Genomic DNA, 16798 nt, shown 5'->3' on the forward strand with positions numbered 1-16798 from the left:
GAAGTAAAGAACCACAAACCTTTCCGTTTCTGTCCGCTGACGCTTTATTTGCAAAGGCTGCATGAAAACATCAACTTCATGTGCTGTCAGCACAATTTCCCAGCTGTCCTTAAGACTGAAGCTATCTGTTTGCACCAGAAATGACTTTAATCAAGTAGATAATCACATCTACATACCAGTAAACATTGAACAGGCGAAATGCAAGCTAGGGATTTTCATCATACACTCAATAGAATGACCCAATATGGACGCAGTTTTTTTTTAGCCAAAGAGGCCAACAAGATAGGTGTGATTTAGTTTGTTATCAGTAGCATCGAAAAGCAGTCAGTGGTAACATCTTGAGTACCAGTGTTGTGCGTGCATGTGTTCATTAGTTGAGCTCACTTTGATCTGAATAATGCAGTTTTTTAAGTGTGGAACAACAAATGAAAGGAAATCATCTTGACGTACGTTAGTGGCGCTCTGATTTACATTGTGTTGCTAAGTGCAAACTTTGGATATTTCACACTGAAAGAGCTGCTGCATTTCCCCTCAGTGTGCGCTCCGGCACTCCTCAGCAAGGAAGGGAGCTGCTGGCTGTCCTGAGCATCACTAGAAGTCACTATATGGCATCCAGAGGTGGGCAGGGTATCCAAAAACTGTAATCAGGTCAAATTAGCACTACTTCAATATGTTTTTACTCAAGTAAAAGTAAAAAGTAGCCGTCCAAGGAATTACTGAAGATTACAAATAGTATTTTGTAAAAAGTCTACTCAAGTATTGAGCAACTGATCACATTATCAATAATTTAATATTTAAAAGTTACATAATTAGATGGATCAAAATAGAAAGTTAAGTGGAAAATTTTGGTAATTTTAATGACAAACATGAGATAGTTTATATAAATAACAAAATCAGGCAAAAGTATTCCAAATCAGTTTCTTTCAATAAAAAAACGTATGAAACTTTAACAGAAACAGCAGCTGTGTGTCTGTGCTGTGCTGTCCTGCATTTTTGGTTAAAACATGTTTGTTCTTCATTCAGTGGGTAGAGAATCCAGAAATTTTACTCAAGTAAGAGCAGAGATACTTAATAATAAAATAGCTCAAGTAAAAGTAAAAAAAAATACTCCTAAAAGTACAGTTTTCAAGTAAATGTAAGTGAGCAAATGTACTACCCAACTCTGGTGATCGCACACCAAAAATGACGTGGACGACATAATAAACGTAGCTGTTCCTGCTGTGTTGCTAACTGGCCACTAGAGGGCATTCTTGTTCCAGTGAACAGGCCCAATGAACTCCGGCTGCCTGATCAAAACAGCACAGGAAGAGCGGCAGGCATCCTGCACTCGTCCATCTTCCGAAAACAGCACACTTCTCCTTCCACATATCCCATATGCTCCACATGCTCCGCCTGTGATGGAGGTGTTAACAGGGCTTGTTCTCAGTCAAGGGAGCAAAATATGCCTTTTTATTCTTGGGTCACTTTCATCTAAATCAATTCCTCCTGTAATTTTTTTCACCCCCTTTTCTTCTCCCTCCAGTTAAAGTTGGGCATAGTCAAAGATGTAGATGGTGGGTGGGGAGGTGTGCATCTCCAGCAGCCACTCAGGGGAGCTCATTAAAGCCGCCCGCAGCCCAAAGGCTTGGTGTTGAGCTGGCACCACTTCTGACACCAAATCAGTACCATCAGCATTTAAGCCAGAGAGAGAGAAAGCATCCTGACAGCCTGTCACAACAACAAGGTGTCCAGATGGAAAAAATGAATAGGCCTACTGCTCTTAGCAGACGGTTCTCAGAGTGGCTGCATAGATTCACTGAACAAACCGAGGTTTTGAATTCAAAGAACAAAAAGCCCGAATGACGACAGAAGCAGCAGACAAGCTGATATCATCAGTCAAAGAAATCCAGCTGTTCTTCAGAGGAACATCTGGACTGGAGCCTCGCCGGCTAAACAGCAAACCGCGCGGCGGTGAGGCAGGGCGTGCGAAAGACGTACTACTCTGAAGGATGCCCGTCGCGTAGCATCTACGGCGTGTTCAGAGCATCACCACGGCAACAAGCAGCAGATGTATGTGTACAGAAGCAAAGGCGGGTTTAATGAGTGTTTGCTGTCCTGTGCAGAGAAATGTTGGCTCCACGCCGCTGTCAGGCGGCTGGGAGCAGACGGTGTACAGCTTGAAGGATGAAACCGGCTACAAGCAGAAACATTCTCAGAAACAGACTGAGCTGTTTTAAATATCGACATGTACCCGATTCCCTTTCATGGATTGTGCCTCGCGAAAGTATTCATATCCTCTTTAACACGTTCTTGTCACATTTCAACAACAAACTTCTGGATTTTATTCCGATTTTCTGTGATAGACAAGCGCAAAGCGCATAATAGTGACGTGGAGGGAAAAAGTGTGGTACGTCATGAGAATCATTGTTCTCTGATTCAGTACTACTCCCGCTAGCTCAGGTTATAACAAGTCATGAGATTTGTTACCATAGTTACACAGATGAAGTGTAGCAGTGACACTGTTAGAATGTCACTAGGTGACTATGTATCCAAATGCTGAGTTGCCATAACTTTCTTCAGCTGACCAGAAACAAAACTGAAGTTATTATTTTTGGACGGTCGCTTCTGCTTCTACAACTTTAAAAACTGACCAGGACCCAAATCTAGACGCAGTGATGATCTCAGACCTGGATCTTCAGAGACACATAAAGACAGTTGCAAAGTTGGCCCTCTATAACTGGAATAGTGTCTTCACAGTTCTGCCTAAAAGGTCAATCAGACATCTGAAGCTGCAGCTGCTAGTGAGAACAATGTGGATTAGATGTGTTTTTTCAGCTTCCTCAATACTTAAGAGCAATTCTGCTTCATATTGTTATTTCACATGCATCTAAGTTCTCTCTCTGACAAATTGTTTTAATGTCTAGAATGACAAAAACTGAAGGCCGACAACAAAAAGTCGCCACTTGTAGCTCCAGAGGAGACTGACAGACAGAACACAACGATTGATAGATTTAATGACTTAGAAGCAGAACTTGCATCTTTATCAAATCTTATTGACCGAATTATGGATGTGGAAGATGGAGGCGCCTCCCCCAAAGCTAGGATTCAGGCAGAGGATGAGGCGCTTGGGGTGAAAATGATCGATATACAGTTTAATTTAATTTCCCTTTGGGACCAATAAAGTATTATTACATTTGAATTGAACTTGATCAGCCTGCCAGCCGTTTCCCCTCTTCCCTGAGGATAAGCCGGTCTACATTTTCCCTGATAACCTGACAGAAGTGATAAAGCAGCAGTAGGCTTTTGATGGTATTGAGAACCAGCTGTGAGTTGCTGGAGTGAGGTGTGACTTCTTGTGTCCAATATGTCTGCATGTCACCCACAGCTCCACTGACAAGACGTTCTCCTCTTGTGGACTGCAAAGGGTTTTGGCAGAAACTTTAACTGGACATAGAACATCTGGAAGTCAGTGACACTGTTATGTGCCTTTTTTTTTTATGATCGCTGGTGTATTTTACCATTTATGTTTGCTGAATTTTAGTGGGTAGAGTAGCATTTGTGCAAAGCTGGTTTGGCGTTTCGAAGGCCCGTGCGACCCGGCTACTTCAGTATGTGAGGTTTTTATTCTCACTGTTTGGGAAAGTGGGATGGAGGGAGGCGGATAATTTCTTGTGGCTTCTTGTTGGAATTCGTATTACTTCTCTTTCATGCTTTTTTCTTTTCTTATTTGACTTTCTAAATTGATTTAGATTTTTTCAAAATGAATATCAAATGTAATGTCTTCCAAATTCAATACTCTTCTAACTGAACCTCGCTGGAGAGATCTGAAAAGACATGTTTCATACAACCTGATGGAGCTTGAGAACTGCAGAAAAGAATGGGTGAAGCTGCCTGATCCACGATTAGTTGAACATGTTAAACTATTAACTTAAAAATTGCTGTTTGTGATATGAAAAACTCATGCTTACTTCAAAATTTTACATGTTTCATTATATTTTTCACCCTTGGAAGTTGCCATTTTTTCACCTGCACAGTGCATGCAGGGTTGATGAAGCGATTAGGTCCGCTCTGTACTGGAGAGCGTGCAGGAAGGCTAACTTTACCAGAACGCGCTCCAGTTCAAATTAAAAAGGCTTAACGACGTTACTCATTGCTTTATGGCTGGATTTGCTTTTTAGGCTGGTTTTCCATTCGTAGTAAATGTGCAAAAACCCTCAAAAAGATTCTTTTTTTTTTTGTCCCATTTTCATAGTGGGGCATTTGTGTTAAATATTTTGAGGGAAAAGATGAATTTACAGAACGCTTTCTTTCAAAGGAAACAACGTGAGCTCGCTCCTCCAAAGTTGCTCCTGTTGCCGTGACGCTGCTGCCACATTACAGAAACCTGTCACCGACTGTGAGTGGCTGAAATATGGCTGGTTTTCAATCCGGAGCACAATGAGAACGCATCACAGGAGATGAGCTGCCGCAGAGTCCCACCGACAGCCATGACGTGCCTGCTTATGATCTGAGTTGTTCAGATAATTTGATATGAATTTCTAAAAGGGCATCTGTCTCTAGTGGCATTATTACTTCAGCTGAACAGTCTATCAGACAGACACTTTTACAAGTTAAGCTTGAGCAAACTACACAATATGGAGACTGCCATCAACTCCATTGTCATCATTCTGTTATTTCTCTCTCTTTCTGTCTTATTCTCCTTATAAAGGCCTTACCTTTCATTCTTAAGTTTTTTTGTTTGTTTTGCCAAGCTAAATAAAAGTATAATAAAACAATCATTTATTCAAAGCCAGTCGCCCATAGCTTGTTTTTTTCCCGGTCTCATATACCCAAAGCACAGTCATTTCCATACAGTCACATTAGAAGCTAATCAGACACTAAAAGGCTTTTTATTAGGGCCAGAAAACACAGAGCGGTGTGTGGAGACCGCTGACAGCAGCAGTACTTCCCACTAATTAACGAGTGGTCCACCACCTGCCCCTCAGTAATATCGTTATCCTTCTGCTCATAAAACACGCTTGTAGGCAGCTGCTCCTGGTTTTTAATCACTTTTGATGGTTGGTCCTGCGAGAGTTAATCAGTGGCAGTAAAATCACTCGTTCAACTTACTGAGTCTTCAGTCTTGTTCGAACTGTTATCAGGAAATTATCATTTCAACAAAAACTATCGTGTTCTTGGATCTACCTTAGTTGTTGCAATCCCTCTCGTGAGCCCTGGGTATGTGCCCTCAGCAATTTGATGGCGAGATAAATATGCAGTATGAGGCCACATTTGATTTTCTTCTTTGGCTACACTCCCTCGTTTCTGGTTAAAACTGACAATTGTGTATGAATCTTACCTTCATTTAAATATGAGGTCCATGCACCTGTCCTTCTCCATGAATATCTGTCACTCTGTTGTTAAAAACAACAACAGAGTGTTTTTTTTAACAACAGATGTTTTTTAAAAGAAACATAGTTTCTTTTATGTTTTTTGTCAATGTCAAGAGGATGGGCATGGGCACGAGCATCGTTTTACTTCTCAGGTTTACAGGTGAGGCACTGACCGCCATAACCGCCCGTCGATGAGCTACCCGGACACTGGAACATCGATAATTTGGAGTTGGGTAGGATTAAAGAGTTGGAGTAATCTTTTTGTACCCACCTGAGGACGTTTAAAATAAATCAGAATATTTTTTTGAATATGATCCTCCCCCTACAGTAGCAGTTGCAGGTTTTTAATGCATTTTTTAAGACTTTATAGTTGGTGCTCAGATATTAATCTTCCAATAACACATAATTATGTGTCAAGTGATAGTTTCAAATTTCCTGCCAACTTTAAACACCTTTTTAACTCAAAAACACGACGGGCCACTGGACGAATGACTGCCCTAGCACCCAACCACCGGGCTTAGCAAGTTTTTTGGGGGAAACTTTGAGTTGGTTGAGCTTGTTTGACTTTGGGAGACTCACACCCAGAAAATATATATACTATAGCCTCTAGTGAACTGCTGTATTTTGTGGTCTCATTTTGATGAGGTTTTTTTTTCAGTTGTAATTAAATAATCTTTACATATTATGAAATGGGTTTGCTTGTGGATAAGATGTTGTTGTTCACTATACCATGTATCAGCGTCCCTCCTCTCTGTTGCCTAGAAGTCCAAATCTGGAGTCCATAGCAGAGTCATGCTCCCATGTGCACACAATTACTATCTACCTATTTCTTTGTCACTTTTCTCCAAATGTGTTAAAAACCTAACTTTAAAACAAACTCACATTGTATTATCACTGTAGGACACAGTCAAGTCTAATGTTCTCGAATTCTGTGACATCTCAAAACAGCACATGTGAGTAATAATAGGTTTTGTCACTATAATTCATAAAGAAACTGGCCTCATCCATCTAAGACACAGTGCAGGAGTAAAGAGGAAATGGCCTTTTAGTTAAAACAGTGAAATATTGTTCTGTGTAAGTAATCCTCCCTAACACATGAGAATGGTGGGGGGATGGGTGGGTTTTACAGATTATCCGTCCATTCAGATGCTCCAGTCACCATTTGCATAATTCCATATTGCCCTTGTTTGATTATAAATGTCTGGCGAGAACAAAGAGTGTGCTCTCTTTATCTACTCTCAACAGTAACTGTCTTCCTGGTCACAATACAAAACAAGAGACTAGCACAAACTCTTAAAAACAACATAACACCATTCCTATTTACTCCTACTGCAATAAAAAAAAAACAACTAAATGAGTCCATCCATTGAACCAAACCTATATCTACACTGTTATGTTAAACATACATTTTGTTTCTTATGGTGGAAATATTCCTATTTACTCACCGGCAGTGGTCATATGGTTGGAGAAACTAGCTATGACCTAAATTCACATAAGACCAGCACCCAACCATTTCTAGTTTATTACTTTATTTTTTAAAAAGCCTTGTGTTTGGCATGCTGTGGTGGCGCAGGGGCAAAGCACAACCCACGTATTGAGGCCTTAGTCCTCGTGGCGGTGGTTGCAGGTTCAATTCCCGGCCTGGCGACATTTGCTGCATGTCTTCCCTCTCTCTCATTACCCTCTTTCCTGTCAAACTACTTTCAAATAAAGGCAATAAAACCTTTTGCCTGTTCTGTGGGTGCTTTGGTGATTCCAGAGCACCCACATGTGCCAGACAACCTACACTTCTCATTGATTTATTAATGACCAACAAGTCTTACAAGCATGGTGAGTGCCATCGATGTGTATGATTGAATTGGACAGCGACTATTAGCCGCTATGGCTAGTGATGTGCACCATTGCATTGATTTATGTCCACAAAACCGTACAAGATGAGCATGACTCTGTTACAAAAATGGTCATAGTGACCTTACTTCTTAATCTGACTTCTATAAAATATGGCTTAATTTAAAGCTGAGGAAAATTGGCAGTACTTTGATATGTAAAATGTGTATTCTCCCTCTATATAAATCTATAAACAGTTTGGTTTCTGTCAAGAAAACGAGGAGGAATAAAATGTAATTTTTATATTGGACAATTTAAGTTTTTATACTGGCAATTGCCACTGTAGGAGACAATTTGTTAAATACTTTATGATATAACTTATCCTATTTGACAACTATTACAGTATATCTCAACATTCTACAAATGAAAGACTCATTTATTCCAGATTTTGTTGTTTGTTGAACTTTCAGAAATCACAGCAGCTGCAGGGAACCACAGCAAAGGGGAGAAAAAAAAAACAGCCGAAAAACAAATCAAGACCACTCATGTTCTTTTCTTTTGCTTCGTGTGTCAGCTGTACTCCACTCACACCTGCTGCCATGGCAACTGACACTTTTTTTAAATTAAAACTTTATACTAAACTGTGAAATGAGATCCCATTGGACCTTGTTATCTTCTTAACACAATGCTGACAATTAATAGTAAAGCACTGCGTCCCTTTTTTAGTGTTAGAGTGTCACGGATATTCCTGACTCCATGCAAAGCAATGTTGACGTGGGACACAACAGTAGATAGTCACGTGATGTCCAATCCAGTAACAGCCCCATGAATCGTGAGCACTCACCAGCAGAAACACAAATCGCCACCCCTGGTACAGGTACATTTGATTCAATCTATAGTCTTCTCATCCTTAAATCATCAAATAATCAAAAAATTAAAACATGGTCTGAATGTAAAATAGACACCGCATATGGGTGATGTCACCTATGCTGGAATCAACTCAAAACCTTCCCGAGATCAACTGGTCGATCGCTATCGACGCATTGAGCACCCCTGTTGTTGAGCACTGCCAACTCTGTTGCTGATTTTGCCTAGTTGACCACAGTAAGGCTTCGGTCAGAAAGTAAACAGAAGTCGATTTTTAACCGTTTACTTTAGAACTACAGGTAGCCGTTCTACAGAGACGCATAAACATACAGGCAGATATACAATGGAATGATCAAAGTACGTGTCTGTTTGAATTACCCAGTCAAAGGCCAGATCTAGTTTCAGTTGAGAAACTGTGGACTTCAAAACTCGTGTTGAAAGATGTTCTCTATCAAATCTGATTGAGCTTGAGTCGTTTTACAGAGAACAAAGGTCAAAATGCAGATATACGATCTTGGTAGAGACAAACTCCAAAAGCAGTCAAAGATTCTGTTACAAAGAGCTGACTCAAAAAAGGATCAATACTAATGGACACCACACTTCTCAGATTAGTTTTCAATACTGACTCCATTAATCATTTGACTTCCATCTCACAGTTTCGCACCACTTTGTGTCGCTTTGGTCCATCAAATTTAGGTTGGAACCTGATGTAAATCTTAAAAAAGTAAAGTGGTATGAATATTTTTGCAAACCATTTCACTTGTATTGTTTCATATTATTATTTGCAATTGCATGTATTATTTAATTGAAATATGTATATCAGAGAGGAAATGACGACTCATTGAACATGTAAACCTCAAAAGCAGCAACGTGATCTCTCATCTGATCTCATCTGATCTGATCTGATCTGATGAGGCGGAGCACAGACAGATCCAGATGTAAATGGGCCATCAACGCCTAGGAGCATGCGTTGCCTTGTGTTTGTGAACCAATTGATCAGAAACAAACACTAATCACAGACTGAATGCAGTGTCTGTCGAGGACCAACCACAACAATAAATGTCCCATTCAGAGCAGCTGACCTCCCTGACACATGAACCTTTGTCCTCACTTTAGCCCCTCACAGGGGGCCTAGACATGGGTTACTATTCGTCATTATTCTAAAGTGAACACTTATATTCATGTTTACATGGAGCAAACTGAACAAACTCATAACAGTAACAACTGTGGTATTTTATGAGAAGAAAAAAACAGTTTTGTTTACGTAGCGCCTTACCTTTTATAGAAAGCATGCAGAGGATGAAGACAGAGGAACTGCCAGTAATCCAAACAAAAAGCTTTGAACTTCCACATGGTCTCTGACATTAAGAAACGCCGATCTTCAAAAGGTCCATCCTCCTTCTACAAATACAGCATAGCCACAAAAAGAATCCTAGGTCAGACCGTCCACATGATGTGGCCCCTCCTCAGCACCATCCTGTGTATCTGAGTCACGTGGAGGCGGGTAGGTGGGGGTTGTGTGGGAGTTGAACCCGCATCTCTCCGCTGCCTTTGTTGATGGTGAGCAGTTTTCAGAATCCGGTCGAACACTGCGTGTTTCTCTCTCTCTGCTGCTGCTGAGGGAACATGTGGCTCAACACCTCTGAGGCAGGAGCAGCCACTTACAGCTGCTCCCATTGTCCAAGCGGACGCACTGACAAGATCTGCCTGCGCTGCGCCTACCCGGGCCAACAAAGACACAAAGGCCTCCCCCTCCAGCCCCCGGGTGGCTGTATCAGTTAGACTTATCAGATGCTGCGCAGACCTCTGCCGGGCCGACCCACTCTGAGTCGAGATAATCGGCCGCGGCACCTTGTGCGCTTGTGCACTGGGGACTAGCCAGCACGCACAAAACTTTGGCAGGCTGACAGAAGAACCGAAAACACAGCATGAAAAGCTGCAGGAGGCACTGACTGTTTCTGTAGCATTTGCCGACTGGCTTAAGAAAGGGAGAGTGCTCCTTTTGTCATGAGGTGTTGATTAAAGAGGAGCCAAATGCAGAGCAGCAGAGAAGATAACGAAGATTTGATGGGGAAAAAAGGACAAAAAAAAAAAAACATGGGAGCCAGAGGAGAACAAAAAAGTCAAAGGAACAACAGGGAAGTAAGGGGATTTAACAGAAGGAACAAAGGATCTGGGCTGATTAACTAATTTCAGGTGTGAAGGTATGAAGGGAGAGTGAGAGGAAGTGACACGGGGGTCGAAAGAGAGCAGACAGGGGACTAGGAAATGGATCCAACAGTAAAGCAAAACTAAACATAATGAAACTAGAGCTAAAATAACTAAACACAAGAAATAAACATAAGTAGAATCACTAAGAAAGGACCGAACTAGAGGAAAATAGAAACAAGGCAGATGTAATCGAAATGAGAAACTAAGGAATACAACAATAATGGAGCTAGAATAAAATAACTAAAACACAAAAACAACCCAAGACCCTAACAGCTTTAACGTAGAATGCAAAAAAAAAGATGCATGTAAACCTTATTAGAGCAATGTTTACTCAAGGTGGAAAAGATGCTCCAGATTCACTTTATCAGTAAATAACACAAAAAAGACTCAATGACTTGCACCAAACAAAGTCACTCAGCTGAAACGGGTGAAGGAGATCCTGCCCCTCGTCTCGTGTTCACCAAGTGTCTGAAACTAATGGACTGCTTTACATATAGCAACTACAGACTTCAAACAGGTAGCGGTCAGATGGTAGAGTGCTTTCCAGAGGTCATGGTGTTCTTCATATCTGAGCAGAACTTCCCTCTTTAAATGTGAATAGAAGTTGAGTGGTGTTAAATTTAGCAGTTGTAGGATTTCTCTTTGGCCTTTGGGTAATGTGCCAAACAAACACTTTTCAACAGAGTTCGTTTTTAAGAACTTGTGACAATTTGTCCTTGTCACAAGTGAAGTAATCTGCCAGTGGAACCAGAATGTTTCCATCAATATTAAAGAATTATTTACGTAAAAGAAGCTTCTATATCTTGCTGAAAAATTACTTGGAAATGGTGCGTTCACACTAAACATGGTGCGTCTGGTTTACATTCAGACTCTATGTGGAAGCGTGTTGAGGGCCGTTGCGGCGGATTTCGAGCATCTAGCGCAGTGTGATTTGAACCGCTTGGAGCATTTGATGCGTAAAGAGCGTCCAACGGAAATCAACGGCTGGAGCTGTTGTTTTCTGATGCGCCTCCACATTGACTTTGAATGTAAGCCAGATGTGCGAAACGCTAGGTGTAGAGCAAAATGTCAAGGGTCTGCAGTCAAAGTGCACACGTGTCAAACTTGAAGTGTGAACGCGTTTTTGACGCGTTAACACGTTCGTTGTGAAGGCACAATAAATTAGTTTTGTCTTATTTCAAATGTACTAAGACATTTGAACTAAAATCACTGGGTAAGACTTTGTCTTTTTGCAGTGCAATAATTTTGTTTGCACAGCTTTACTGCCAGACTGGCTTATGTTTATCCTGGTGGGATTTCTGGTACATTCTCTCCTGTGAATATTCGATCTCGTGAATCCAGTGGTCCACGGTGAGACCGTAGAATCGGAGACTGCAGGTCAGGAAAAAAAACAAAACGTATCAGAGCGTGGAAAACGTCAGACGCAGGTGCCGTGTGTTGGCCTTTAGAATGCATTACTATTAAGGACGCTCCAGCAGCACATGGATCCCAACTAGGTTTATAGATTGTGCTCCTCCAGCACCCAGCTGTGAGGTGAATGGAATGAGCTGGAGGAAAAAAAAATAGAAAAACATGTTGCTAATGACTGCAGACTCCAATTTGGCACCTGGGGGAGGATGAGCGCTTCGCTCCAGCTGAGCTTCGGTTTAATTCAAAGGCTTTTAACAGGCTTGTGCCTGACCAGCAATTCCACGTTCACATGTGGAAGATTTATGATTATATATACAGTATATATATACACATATACTGTATATTGAGACCCAGCAATACATTTTTGTCCTCTGTGGAGGACATAGGTTTTTTTGTTCATACCATACATGCCACTGTGTTAAATCCTGTTGGTCCTTAGAGAGGACATCCTGGGCCTCGAAATGTGTTCATATTTGCCACAAGAGAGTCCCGATGTCCTCTCCAAAGGACATACTGTAAAAAATAAATAAAAATATGTTTTGAAACTTTTTCAATTGTAGTGATGTTTTTTCACTCCAAAGAGTCATGTAGTGAAAAAAAAAAAAATTCAAAAAATTTTTTTTTTCTGGGTCTCAGGAGGTTAAATATATAATGTATATCCATTCTTCCATGTACCATCTGTGCTTGCTTGTCCATGCAAGATTGCAGGGGGTTGATGTGTCTCTCTCTGTGGCGGTCAATGAGCGAGAGGCATAATTCAACACAGAGAACGGTGCATGGAGACAATCACACATAATGGCAGGTAACTTAAGAAATTTGTTGCTGGACTGAAGGAGAAAGTCAGAGAACCTTCATAGAGCACAAGCATGCACAGGGAGAACAGGAAACTCCATGAAGAAAGGACAAGTTGATCCGTTTAACTTCTGGATTCTGCTTGGCTAACAGTGCTACCAGCTGCGCCACAGTGGAAACACACATTGGCATTTTGACCCAGATCCACCAACAACACTAAAAACAATGGCTGCCCTGTGCATTTGTTCATTAAGAGCCTGGTGAATCTAGCTGGAATGCTAATTAGCACGTACTCTCTTATTTCTATTGTGAATTTTTGAATTTGCTACGGCTAACACTCACACTGCAAAGCAATTAGATGTTTTTTGGGGGGGTTTTTTTATCTGTGAAAGGTAATATAAGATAAACCTGACTTATATGTTCATTCTTGAAATAGAAATTCAGACTAGTCACCTTTACAGCTTTTGCCATTGAAATGGATTCTTTCAGTATTAGGCTTTTTACTCCTGTTTTGATTACGGAACAATCAGAAGTTCCATAACGACATGGAATTTTTTTTGTTACTTTTTTCCCCAGAGTTTTTCAAACATGATCAACATTTGATATTCTCTTCTTCCTTCCTGACAGCAAGCTTTACATCTCAGCCAATATGTGGAACAAGTTGGTCAATGTTGTATCAAAGTCTGGCAAAGGTTTTGAAAAAGAAAAGCTTTAAAAGCAGTTCTGAGAGAGCCTAAGGTGGAAACGCATTCATTATCCAAGCTGGGACATCTCCACCCTTCCAGGAGTTCATTAAAGACCTCACTACTTTCTCTTGACAGTGTCAGATACATGCTTTGCTTATAATTCCTGGCAGACAAAAGCAAAGGATTTTTTTTTCTCATTTATTTTGCTGTAGATTCATAACCAATCAGCACTTGTATTACCAATATGTCGACTTGCTGAGGTCAGTAAATCAGACAAAACAGCATTGGATGTCTGTGCTCGGATCTAAAAGCCCCATGAGTCTCCCAGACCCCCAAGGGACCCCGACCCATATAATTGTAGCTATTGTGAGTCTGAGTGGAGCCAGCTGAGCCTATAGCGTAATATTAATGTTCTCTAAGAGGAGATCCTATACTTTACATTTTCATATGTTCACTAAATACTATGAACCTCTCCTTCAGTCTCAGATAACTGAACTAAAGATCAAACCTATAAAAAAATGACCTTCTCTCTTGATTTTTTTAAATATAAATGATTGTTTTAACTTGAGAAAAGGTTAACTATTCAATCTCTGGAAATGGCTCTTGCTACAAACATCAGCATGTTTAATGTCTCACTCAGTATGCATTCCACACAGTTCTTCCTTTTTGACTGATAGTTAAATGGTTAGTTTGGATTTTCAGTAAGCCTAAAAGTACCTTTAGCATTAGGAGGAAGATCTCGTCTCTGAGTTTGTTCAACAATATCTTCTTAGGGCGGTGGAAGCTAATGGCTAGTCGCTTGTACACCATGGAAATTAATTAATACATGAACATATATTAATATTAATAATATGTCAGGCGGGATACCTGTCTGGCACCTCTAATAAAAAAGCAAACAAACTCACAAACAAAACTAGAGCAACTTTAACACCGTCACAACTTAACTTAGCCAGTTTATACGTCCCTCTTCTCAGACTGCGGTTCAGTACAGCAGCCTTAGAACAGTGCTCCCCCTGGCGGCTCTGCGGCCTAACAGCACCAACACTGCTGCCCAACCAAGCCGAACAATGCCGGAAGCTCCACTAGCTTCATCTCAGCTAGCTGAAATATGGCTGCAAGCTAACAGAGACAGCCTTCTTATTGTTCAAACAAATTTGCTGTGCCTATAACGTACAGTATGACAGAATCAAACTACTATGTATGCTTTTAATGTTATAGTTTAGTTTGAATATTGAAGCAATTGACCTATCTCATGATATTATAATGGGTTAAGATAATCAGTCAGTGAAAGCATGTTTTGTCTCTGTAATCAGAACCGGCTCCAGAGGAATTTAGCTGGCTTATTTTGGGTGGGCATCATAAATCCGCTTTTAATCTAACATAAATATATAAACAAACAAACATTTATGTAACCTTTTAAATGATATAACTGTGTTGTTAGTACAAAATAAATACAAATTATGTAAACAGTGACATGTAGAAAATGCTGAGTAAATACATTCAGATTAGCATAAACAGCGCATATTATGCAGAAATCTAAGAATACAGTACAATGTTTCCGATCTCTGAAGACTATTTCTGTTAATGCAAAAAATCAATCCACTCAAATAAGTATGACATAGTATTTGTAATAAGACATAGGCTATGTATTAAATCTGTTTACGAAATTAATATTTGTAGATAGAAAAAAAGGAGTACATTTCCGCCAAAAAAAGCTCAGTCATTTTCTAGAAAAAGAAAACAAGGACATTTCTGAGCTCCAAAAGTTAAGAATTTGCAAGGAAAACTCAGGAATTTTGAGCTGAATCTCAGAAACCTTCTAGAAATTTCCATGCGTTGTTTTCTAGAAAATGAGTTTTTGTGGCAATTTACACTTTTTTCTATCTACAATGACCCTAATATGCTGTTGTAAGTAAGGGCAGGATTAGTTCATAACACTCCTGTACAAGTTAAAAGTGCAGTGCAGTAAAACTACTCTCATAAGTACATTTCTTTTCCCCAAAATGTTACTCAAGAAAATGTAACCATAATTTCCCACCTGTAGAGAACAACAAATCAGTAGCCTTGTTATTCTTGTTAACAAACTTACTGTGTCTGGTGATATATTGGCATGGATTAGCTAGTCAGCTAACATTATCTGCGTCCAGCAGCATTGCTCAACTCGGTTTGTTTAGAAATTAAAATCTGTCTATAGATACCGGAGTGTTAGTTCCAGAGATAAGAAGTGGTCTCATATGAACTGCTGCCTCGCTCTTTCAAGCCTCCGGCAGGTTGAGCCCCGGTACTGTCTTTGAAGAATCACTGAGAGGCAGGGACAGATGACGCCACAAACAAGATGAAAGGTGAAGCAAAATGTCAGCCAAGCCACTTTTCAGCAGATGAGAATCTGCTAACTGCGGAACCGTCCCTACTAATCATATTTAGGGGTAAGCTGAAATATGGAAAGGAGAGAGGAACTAGGTCAATGTTCTTACATCAGCTGCTGAGAGGAGGTATGATCTTATACATAATGAGAAACCATTTCACCGAGACAGGTTAAAAATGTCACTTGTCCAAAGTGTTTTCAGAAAGTTGTTGCCAATATTTCTGCACATAGGCAAAGATGAGAAAAATGGCCATGGTGAGGTCATAGAGTTTAGATTTAATCATTCTTTGTGAAAGGCAGGTGGCATGAAACCCAACCGCTTTTATTGTTTATTACAAACAAAAGAAAATTTGATGGAACAAAATAAGCGAAGAAAAAAAACCCAACAAACAAATGAAAAAATGACAACACAAAACAGACCCACGTATAAGATGCAATAGCTTTACATTTCACAAGACCCAGTTGACCCAAAACATGCAATATGAAACTACCAATGTAATATGGGGCAGAGTCTGATTCAATGCAATCGTATTTTTTATGCCAGTAGTATATTTGCCATTTATCTCCAGCACATACATACGTCAAAGCCAAAAAAATGTAAAATCCAGTGAGAATATTTTGATGCAATACATCAGTGATCCACTGTTTGGCCTTTGGCCTCTGCTGGCTTCGCAGTGAAACTTTCCCCCCATTTTTAGCTTTTGTCTAACATCTTCCAGCTCCATTTTATTGCTTGTTGTAACTGCAGGGCGAGTCAAGTGCAAGTCTCCTGGGATGTGGGACTGATAGCTGCTCTTGTTACAGTGAGATGAACTTCTTCACCTTTCTTTGCTCACTAGCGTTAACTCACCTCCTCCCCTTGTTAGACTATAATAAGCAGATTAACACAAATTTATACTGTGCTTGTTGTAAGCTTATTAAGAACACGCCACAGAAGTCTGGACTGAACCCCAAATATCAACCAGGTGATTTTAGGCCAATTCGGGTTCGGACTGCAGTTCTAAACTCTAGGAAACATCCACTACATACAGTATGTGTTTGATTAAACGCACCTCAATGTAGCAATAACGGCATGAAGAGGTGGACATAGTACCAAAAAGTGGTTCTACTGATGTAAGAGTAGCACCACTTCAACATATTTTTACTCCAGTAAAAATAAAAAGTACCTGTCCAAGAAATTAGTCAAAAAAAGAGTAAAAAAAAGTATTTGGTAAAAAGTCTAAAGCACTGAGTAACTGATCAAATTAGCAATCATTCAATGTTTAAAAATTACATTAAAATATATCGAA

At 40.2% G+C, this 16798-nt stretch overlaps 1 protein-coding gene across 4 annotated transcripts in view; it reads right to left on the minus strand.

Moving 5' to 3' along the window:
- The window catches only part of iqsec1b (IQ motif and Sec7 domain ArfGEF 1b), a 78690-nt gene that overhangs the window by 34451 nt on the left and 27441 nt on the right, over window positions 1–16798 (minus strand). The window contains exon 1 of one of the 4 annotated variants that reach the window (XM_032548568.1): window positions 9322–9714. The exons of the other annotated variants lie outside the window; for them this stretch is intronic. Coding sequence (XP_032404459.1) covers window positions 9322–9410 — 89 coding nt within the window. The 5' untranslated portion in view covers window positions 9411–9714. Of the gene's footprint in view, window positions 1–9321; window positions 9715–16798 lie in introns of those variants that run through there. 4 annotated transcript variants of the gene reach the window in all.

This window comes from Xiphophorus hellerii, chromosome 20 (genome assembly GCF_003331165.1).
Source record: "Xiphophorus hellerii strain 12219 chromosome 20, Xiphophorus_hellerii-4.1, whole genome shotgun sequence".
Classification (NCBI taxonomy): Eukaryota; Metazoa; Chordata; class Actinopteri; order Cyprinodontiformes; family Poeciliidae; genus Xiphophorus; species Xiphophorus hellerii.